Source organism: Sprattus sprattus (genome assembly GCF_963457725.1).
Source record: "Sprattus sprattus genome assembly, chromosome: 4".
NCBI classification, from domain to species: Eukaryota; Metazoa; Chordata; class Actinopteri; order Clupeiformes; family Clupeidae; genus Sprattus; species Sprattus sprattus.
In genome coordinates this window covers 15,471,303-15,480,666 of record NC_137923.1, presented here as the reverse complement: position 1 = coordinate 15,480,666, position 9,364 = coordinate 15,471,303, and the positions used below count along the sequence as shown (strand labels likewise).

Below are 9,364 nucleotides of genomic sequence, written 5' to 3'. Positions count from 1 at the left end.
GTTTCTTCGAGGTGAACTCTTGCGCACATACTCGAGCAGTACCCTGTGCAATTAGTTTATGGATCAAAAACGACAACGAGCAGCTTAAAGTAGACCTGCCAAACAGCAAACTTATACACTGCAAACTGTCCTATTCGCTCAAACAAAAAAGTTTTAGTCTGAGGAGTAAAATCGGTGACTGAATTTTCCATAGGTTCGTGCCACTGTGGGTGTGACGCAACGGATTCTAATGTAATTTGATTCCCCAACAAATGAGATTCTCCGATTTGGGGGAACAACTGGGAACAAGATGGCTGTCTTGAAAACGAAGAGTTTGTTTTGCTTCTTTGTAAGCAACTTTAGATTGTGGGATTGTTAATCAGAAAAATAACTTTTGATCTGCTGGTACTATATTTACGCAGTTGCGAAGACGCTTCAAAATCCTCTAAAAAGTTAAGTTGAATTTAGGTTTTTTCATGCTCAATCGATGAAGTGTTATGCCTATAGCATAGCATTACAGTGAAGCGAAATAACTGTAATTGTTTTGAGCATTTCACATTTGCTTCAAATAGGTAGTTTAAACTTTGTTTACTATGGGGGGAGTTACACAGCGTCTGTAAACGTGGATTGGGGAATCTATCTAAATCTGTTAACGTGAGTTAGGGATTCTAGTTAATCTAGACTACTACTTTAGCAAAATTCAGATTGTACTAAAACAAACCATGAGTTCCCCCCGAATCAAGACTAATCAGTCACAAAATCAGAGTGGCCGTTCAACAGCGGACGCCGCGGGTGTATCTTTGCCGCATAGACTAGATCCAAGCGAGGGCATTGAGATGGAGAGAATACATAATCAGAACTTGGACCCTGGAGCAACTCCGGGGACGCCATCACCCCCTACCTCAAGCTCAAGGCAAGCCTGGAGCCGTGACAACCCAGGGTTCGAGCCCGAAGAAGAGATGATGGAATCGGACTGGCCGCCGGCGAGTCCTGGCCGAAGATCCGTGTCTACGGGTTCGAGTACCAGTGGGAGCAGCGGTCTTGGGAGCTTCACTGGGGGTAGCAGTACGCGGATACACAGGGGACTTTACCCAACACCTATTGTGGATGTCCCCCAACAAGAGAGGCATGATCACCGTAGTTGTGGAAAGAGGATTCTTGAAAAAATAAGAAGTATGTAAAATCCAGTTGTTGTTTGCTAAATTGAAATGTGGAATATCTCATTGTTTTCATTTAACACGTTTCCATTCAGTTCTGTGGGGTACACGGCTCCTAGAGGACAGTGATAGTAGCAGAGAGAGATACCTGAAGAATGTTCTCCGCGAGATGATCACCTACATCGTCTTCCTCATCACTCTCTGCATTTGTAAGTGACCCTAATATATGCAATCCAGAGACATTATTCGAAATAGTTCAAATATTCATGGTAGTTTGTTTGTGTGATAATTGCTACAAGGTGAAGTGAAACCACTGCTTTCTGTATCAAAAGCACTGAAATCCTGTTGCATATGACTCATGTTAAGCAGTAGGCTGTCCCAAGGCCATGGAGTAGTAGGACACCAGTTGACTTCATCTGGCTTGGCTGTCTTGGTCTATTTCGCTTGCTCCTTCTCTTTGCTGCCCGCACTCTTTTGGAAGGAATTCATGAAGGCGGAAAAAAGGCTGAGAACCAAAACATTTTTTTTGGGGTGGCTCAGGAAATCCTTTCCTGGCGAGAAGGCAGGCACATTCAAAAAGAGGAATGATTTAGGAACACTGTTAAAAAAAGGGTATACTCAAGAACCCTCGCTGCTCTACTTAGAACTCTTTGATGGAAAGTTTCTGACAGAACCCTTTGCAGGTTGCTTCTGCTGATATCTTACATCATTCTCTGTTGTTAACAAGTCAATGCAATTTCAGGTTGGCTTAAGCAATAACCTTGCCTAATGTTTTTTTAAATGTGTTTTGTAGTGACATATGGGATGGTGAGCACCAACATGTACTTTTACACCAAAGTAATGTCTCAGCTCTTCCTGGACACACCAGTAGCCAGTGGAGATCCAACCTCATTTAAAACCATCTCTTCCATGGATGACTTCTGGAGGGTACGAATCAATTTTACTTCACCAGACATTCATTTTGCGGACATTTCCCTTTACCTAAACTAAGGGTTTGCAACGCAGGCAGAGTAAGTGTTGTGATACACACTGACCCAGGTGTATGAAACTATCTAAAGAATATGGCAAGGGAAAAATCACTGAAACTGCTGCACACCCCTAGTAGTGAAGTTAACACTGATTATAATAAACAAAGTGTTTTATGTAATAAACTGTATGTGATAATGAGTCGTATAATGAAAAGGAGGATTGTACAAAATGATTGGTTTGAATTGCAATATATCACCCAAGGTTTCGTATCATTTTTAAAGATAAGTTACACTGACATTTAATTTCAGGCCCTAGTCTTTGCTATTCTATTTGTCTCATCAACAATTTTGAGGTATGTAGTCTTTTAAGTGATATGCAACTGAAAGCCTGTGGTCTCTCCAGTTTGCAGATGGGCCCTTTCTCAATGGCATGTATTGGGAGGTGTGGTACAACAACAAGACCCTTCAGGAAAACCAGAGCCTCATTTACTACGAAAACCTCCTGCTGGGGGTTCCACGTCTTTACCAGGTCAAAGTTCGAAACGAATCTTGCACTGTCCATGAAGACTTGAGGGACAAGGTCAAGGAATGCTACAGCATGTACTCTTCTACCAGTGAAGACAAAGCAGCATTCGGGCTCAAGAAGGGCACTGCGTATGTATATTTTAAACATTTTATGCAAAGTGGCGTCAACAGCAGTTCAAATGTTTGTTTACTTATTGTTGTGTATTGTATTTGAGCCTGCTCCAGGTACAGTATGTTATACACTCTTGGATACTGTAGGCTAATGTGTGCAGGCAAGACATACTGTATGTCAAGATTGTTGATGGAAACTGCCCTAGCAGGGTGGAGCTGATGTGAGCGTTTGTGCTTCCCAGGTGGGTGTACTCAGACGAGAGCAGCATGGGAGGAGGCAGCCACTGGGGGGAGGTGGCCACTTATGGTGGGGGTGGGTACTACCAGGACCTGTCCCGAGGCCGAGATGAGTCAGCCAATCAGCTGAAAGTGCTAAAAGACAATCTTTGGTTGGACCGCGGAACCAGGGCAGTGTTTCTGGACTTCTCTGTATACAATGGAAACATCAATCTTTTCTGCATTGTCAGGTACGGAAATTGACATCATTATACAATTTCACAAGTTCATCACACACTTGTTGGCAGTTGTACAGCACTTGCAATTCTTTAAGGCTTTTACCATTTTGTGCTTTCATCTGTTATTATTAAGTCCTCTCTCAGTAACACATGCACACACACACACACACACACACGCATAAACACACACAGAGACTTTGAAATAGCATAGAGAATGTTTACTCTGTACAAAATTGAAATGGTCGCAAATGAGTCTAAAACGAGATAACTAACTTAGAGCACCAACAGCCCCACTAGCACTGATAAAAGCTTGCCAACATGCTAACTAGTGTCCTTAGACCTTCACATAACCATATACCATCAAAGTGAATTTGAAGATGATACAAAAGCTAGACATACCTCAGTGTTGCCTAGTGTGTCTTTAATTGATTAATCAGTTCATTCAACATCATTCATGACATGATTTCACTCTATCCTCCTCAGGCTAGTGATTGAGTTCCCCGCCACAGGGGGCGCTGTCACCTCCTGGCAGTTCCAGACTGTGCGTCTGATTCGCTACGCGTCCAGCTGGGACTGCTTTGTGGGGCTGTGTGAAGTGGCCTTCTGCTTCTTTGTGCTTTACTATGTTGTAGAGGAGACCCTGGAGATTCTTCTGCACCGCCTTCACTACTTCAAAAACCTGTGGAACTGCCTGGATGTCCTCATCATCATAGTGGGCGCCTTTCTGAACTATCCATACCACCCGTTGTATCACCTCATGTAGATGACTAAGCAGAAGTGAAATGAGTATTTATACAAATGCCATAACCCGAGAGCGAAACACATAGACATACCTTGAGAATGTCCACGTATGGTCTTAAAACCTCCACATATCCATGCAGTGATGCTCCATCAGCTTTGCATATATGGTCAATCTGTTTGATGTGTAATATCTGAGCACCCCACTTCATCCTCCCTTCTGCTCTCCTCCATCAGCTGTGTGTCCCGGCCATCATCATGAACATCTGCAGGACAGCCATGGTGAACAGTAACCTGAAGTACCTCCTGGAGAACCACACCACCTACCCCAATTTTGTGTCCCTGGCCAGACTCCAGGTGCAGTTCAACAACCTGGCAGCTGTCATCATTTTCCTCGCCTGGGTGAAGGTGAGACTATAATTTGATCAATTGGATTGTGTGGTAAGGTGGTGGATGATTTGATGCCTAGTTATGTCACTGCTGTGGCATTCTGTACAACCCCCTGAAGGCATCATGGTTGGATAAGGTGTGAGACTACTCACTACCCTCATGTCACTACCCTCGTATAACCAGTTTGCTATTACTGCAGTTCAGTACACAAGCTAAGGTCTTTTTCAAATTGATTGTTAACCACTGAGCAAAAATAAATGTGCACTCTATGTTCCTCTGTGCTGATATGAACTTCCTGTTACCTATAGCTCTTCAAGTTCATTAACTTCAACAAGACTATGAGCCAGTTGTCCACTACCATGTCCCGCTGTGCAAAGGACCTCATTGGCTTTGCCATCATGTTCTTCATCATTTTCCTGGCCTATGCGCAGTTGGGTTACCTGGTGTTTGGGACCCAAGTGAATGACTTCAGTACCTTCCAAGCATGCATGTGAGTTATTCTGGCTGCAGTGTGTGTATTATTCGTCTGTTTGTCGTGTGATGACATCACACAGTACATAGCGTCAAACTATAGTTTAATCTCAAAAGAATGAATGATTGGTCTTTGGATTGTTAACTATGGCCTTCCCTTCTGTAACATCCAGTACTGTCTTGGTTGTGATGTAGCTTGTGTGAAAGCAAAATCTATTTGTGGAAGCGAAACAGAGGCACAATATCACAAAGAGAGTTCAAATAAAAAAAAATAAAAGCAGGGTAACTTTAGCTAAAAAATTGTCCTTGTGTTTTGAAGATGGTGTTTAGATGATGACCTATGTCTTATAAGTGATACAAGCTTACCCAGTGTGTGTTGACATTCAGATTCACACAGTTCCGTATCATTCTGGGAGACTTTGACTTCTCTGAGATTGAAGAGGCCAATGGGATTCTCGGACCAATTTACTTCACCTCGTTTGTCTTCTTCATGTTTTTCATCTTGTTGGTAAGACAGTTCAGTTGGAGCTCCTGAGTTACTGTGATTGCCACATAAACGCAACGCCATTTTTTTGGGTGATTTATATTCTCTCCTTTCTGTATGCCAGAACATGTTTTTGGCCATCATTAATGACACCTATTCTGAAGTGAAGACAGACATGTCCCAACAGCGGTCTGAGATGGAGTTGAGCGACCTCATCAAGAAGGTATGACGAGTGAAAGAAACTTTCAATGTGTAAAGTCATTATTTGCACCTACTATCACTAACAGTGAGCGTGAGTTATAAACTATATATGTATGTGTAGTGGACAGCGCAATTGTAGTTTTCCTTTGGTGCTTTTTGTCAGGGGTACTACAAAGCCATGGTGAAACTGCGACTGAAAAAGACCACTGTGGACGACATCTCAGACAGTCTCCGTCAGGCAGGAGGGAAGCTGAATTTTGATGAGCTCCGTCAGGACCTCAAAGGGTGACTAAAGCCATGCCTAAACTAAAGTCAAACTATGCTCTTAAAACTTTGTCTTTGCGTTGAGTGCAGTAATGAGTGTGAGAATGCCTGTGTCTTGCAGAAAGGGACACACAGACGCTGAGATAGAGGCCATCTTTGCCAAGTATGACCTTGATGGAGACCAGGAGCTGACTGAGCATGAGCACCAGCAGATGAGAGACGACCTGGAGAAAGAGAGAGTGCGTGACAAACGGTGTTGTATGGTTGAGTGAGAAAAAGAAACAGTAGAGCTTTTGGTGTAGACATAGAAGTTAAGGTGAAGACTCTTATGGCTTGGTAAGGAACAGGAACAAAATAACTTTATTCACTCAGTGTTTCCTACACAAAGAAAGTATGTCTGCACACATGCAATCACAGATTTACCCAAACACACACTCACAGACTTCTCAGATACTGTGTTTGTTGGTATGTATGCTTATTCTTAGATGCCCAATGTCTTTCACACTGACATACACACACACACACACACACACACACACACACACACACTCGGATACTAAGTGTCTCTCGCACACACGCACACACACACACACACACACACTCGGATACTTAGTGTCTCTCGCACACACGCCAGGAGGACTTGGATCTGGAGCGGAGTACACTGCCCAGGCCAATGAGTGGGCGGAGCTTTTCCCGTAGCCAGGAAGACTCGGAGGAGGATGATGACGAGGACAGTGGCCACAGTTCACGTCGTCGTGGGAGCAGCTCTGGAGGCGTGTCCTATGAGGAGTTCCAAGTGTAAGTATCCAAGAGCCAGTGCCTTTAAAGACCCCAGAGCCACTGCCACTAGCTAAGTCTCTCAATACAAGGCATACCAGTTCAATAGACATTTTAATTTCATTACCCAAACTGTTCCAACACTGCATCCTTCTTTGCATCTTGTCCCATGAATGCAAATATTGATGTACTGTATAAGCCTAGTTTATATTATAAAACAATTGGGTTCTATCGGGTAATTTTGCTGTTTCTGATTGGACGAGAGACGTTCCTATAGGTTATAGGTTATTCGTCAACATACCAACAGTTACGGGACTTTTCACAGCTAATAATGAATCACTCCGCCATGAAAAATTTGCGTTGATGATAACCGTTAATTCAAAATTCTTAAAATTCCAAACCAAGACGTTGACAATGGAACTATTTTTTGTTGAGGAGAAACAATGGCGAAATAAACCATTTTTTATCAATAACTTCGTGTTGAAATGTTAATTTGTTGACGGTAGAATTGTTTTATAAAAGCAATATAGCACTCGTGGGCCTACGGCCCCGGTGGCTACGGCCGAACACCACCCGTGGGATTATCCCTTACCTACCCCACTCCCACGAGTGCTATATTGCTTATCAACACATTCATATATTGCTAATCAACACATTCAGCATAAACAAGTACACCCTATACAGTAGAAGCAGGCAAGAACTAAAGGTTTGGTTGTGTATATTTCAAGTTGAATTTTCAGTTCCTTAATGCAGCAGTACTTCCCAGTTTTCTTGTTATTTAGGGAATTTTACCTTAATTTGGAACCTCAAATGATATTCCCCTACATGAAAGCTTACTTATATGTTTAAATATACCGGAATGTCTGTTATGAACTATGACTGTTACCCTCCACCCACTCAGCTTGGTGCGGAGGGTTGACCGTATGGAGCATTCCATCGGCAGTATCGTGTCCAAGATCGACGCCGTCATTGTGAAGCTGGAGGCCATGGAGCGAGCCAAGCTGAAGAGGAAGGATGTGCTGGGCAGACTGCTGGATGGAATGACCGAGGTGAGGAGAGAACCAAAAGCCCAGCACTGTTAACCGATCAGAGCAGGGTTGCACTGTTCTGTGCATTTCCCTCTGTATCTTCAGTGAATGTGCAAATAGTATAGAGTAGCTTGATTAGGTGACTCCTGACGGTTGTCTAAACGACATTCATGTGTGACATTTGGAATTACATTGTTACTCTTCAGTCAAAGCACTATGGGCAATCACTGATCACAATACCTTTCATTGATTTGTCAGACTTGTCACTGTCCTCCTGTTTTCCACAAAACAACTTTTGAGTTCTCTCTTTCTCTCTCTCTGTCAGGATGAACGCACAGGCAGGGACCCTGAGCAGCACAGAGAGCAGATGGAGAGACTGGTGAGGGAGGAACTGGAACGCTGGGAGTCAGACGATACCATCTCCCAAGTCAGTCACCAGCAGGGCACTCCCATTAGTCCCGGAGCTCAGCCCCGCCCACGGAGTGCCCGCCCGCCCTCTTCACTGTCCACTGAGGGAACTGACGCCGGGGGCAACGTGTGAGACTCCTCCCCCTTGTGATGCTACAATGAAAGATATGCTGGACCAGGGACCAAATGAAAGAAATAGCTCATTGATTATAATAATTACAATAATTATGACCAAGAGAAAGAATTCAAACAGATGGTCCCTCTACTACTTAGCCAGGCTAAAATGTTTAGATACCAACTAGCAACCCGACCCTGGAATGCTATTCATTGTTAAAGTGGATTCGGATCTTTAGCACAAAACTTCCAAAGTGCAAAAAAAAAAACATTCCTCTCATTATATTGATCATGAGGCCAATGAATAATTATGAACGGACTAGGATGAAAGAAACATGTACCAAATACATGTGTTATGCACACATATAGCTCCTGCTCACAGAATACAACTATTTCTTCAGTCAAGCTTGCATTGCTTGCTTATCTGTAGGACAAAGAAAGTGCAGTTTGAGCTCAAATCTGAATTGATATGCCTAATCTTATGAAGGAGTCATGCATGTGTTCACATCTGTGCAATACAGAACAGAAGGCAGTATTACCATTACCAATAGTGTTATTTGTGCTATTATTATACAATAATGAATAATGCAGTGTTACATGATGACTGATATGATTATCACACTATATGATGAAGCAATTTGCACAACTCCTCAGATCAGCAAGCACTGAAGGCATGGTGTGAAACTTTGGGGATGAAAAAGCTAAGTGAAGGCACCATAAGTCTCACTCTACAGAGCAGCAGTCTGCCTGTTAATCACGCACCTTCTTTGAGTTACACTCAGTATTGCATGCATTTATCAAGCTTATGCAACACAATTCCATATCCATATGTAAATGTCACAAGGTGGAGTTTCCTGTGGATTATTTTGGGGTGCATGTCCATAGTTTGACAATGCCAAAGTTTGTGTTATGATGAATTTAAAGGGAGCTACAGCCTACCTTCACAATGTTCATCTACGTTCCTATTGTTTGAGGCATGAGCTTTGTCTTATTTTATCTATGATTAGATATGCAGGTTCTACCAATATTGGATTCACAATTCATTTTTATATTTAAGGTACACAAAAGTGTGGCACATTTGGTTAGGTATTGTTTTATATATAAAGCTTGGTGGTAGTTAACTCTTTTATATTGGAACACATATGGTACACATTGTAACTTGTAACAAACTTCGATTTGGAGTGCATCTTAGGTTCATGGGAAGCCCATGTGAAATTGTTGGTACTATTTTGTACTTTGCAGAATTAATGTAACCCTGAGTGTGTTTAATATCATTTCCTGATGTTATCTTGAG

At 42.6% G+C, this 9,364-nt stretch overlaps 1 protein-coding gene across 2 annotated transcripts; it reads left to right on the top strand.

Annotated features, from left to right (window-relative positions):
* Positions 1 to 322: 322 nt before the first annotated feature.
* pkd2 (polycystic kidney disease 2) lies at positions 323 to 9,338 on the top strand. Of its 2 annotated transcripts, none has more exons than XM_080837818.1 (15): positions 323 to 1,152; positions 1,232 to 1,345; positions 1,930 to 2,063; positions 2,508 to 2,758; positions 2,983 to 3,207; positions 3,679 to 3,907; positions 4,171 to 4,341; positions 4,632 to 4,813; positions 5,182 to 5,302; positions 5,403 to 5,501; positions 5,643 to 5,764; positions 5,865 to 5,982; positions 6,381 to 6,541; positions 7,422 to 7,569; positions 7,874 to 9,338. In XM_080837818.1, exons 1-15 carry the CDS (start codon positions 702 to 704, stop codon positions 8,087 to 8,089), a joined length of 2,742 nt encoding a protein of 913 aa, XP_080693944.1. In that variant the 5' UTR covers positions 323 to 701; the 3' UTR covers positions 8,090 to 9,338. The 2 variants fall into 2 exon arrangements, with proteins under 2 accessions (XP_080693944.1, XP_080693943.1); XM_080837817.1 differs by having other exon boundaries at positions 6,378 to 6,541.
* Positions 9,339 to 9,364: the final 26 nt, after the last annotated feature.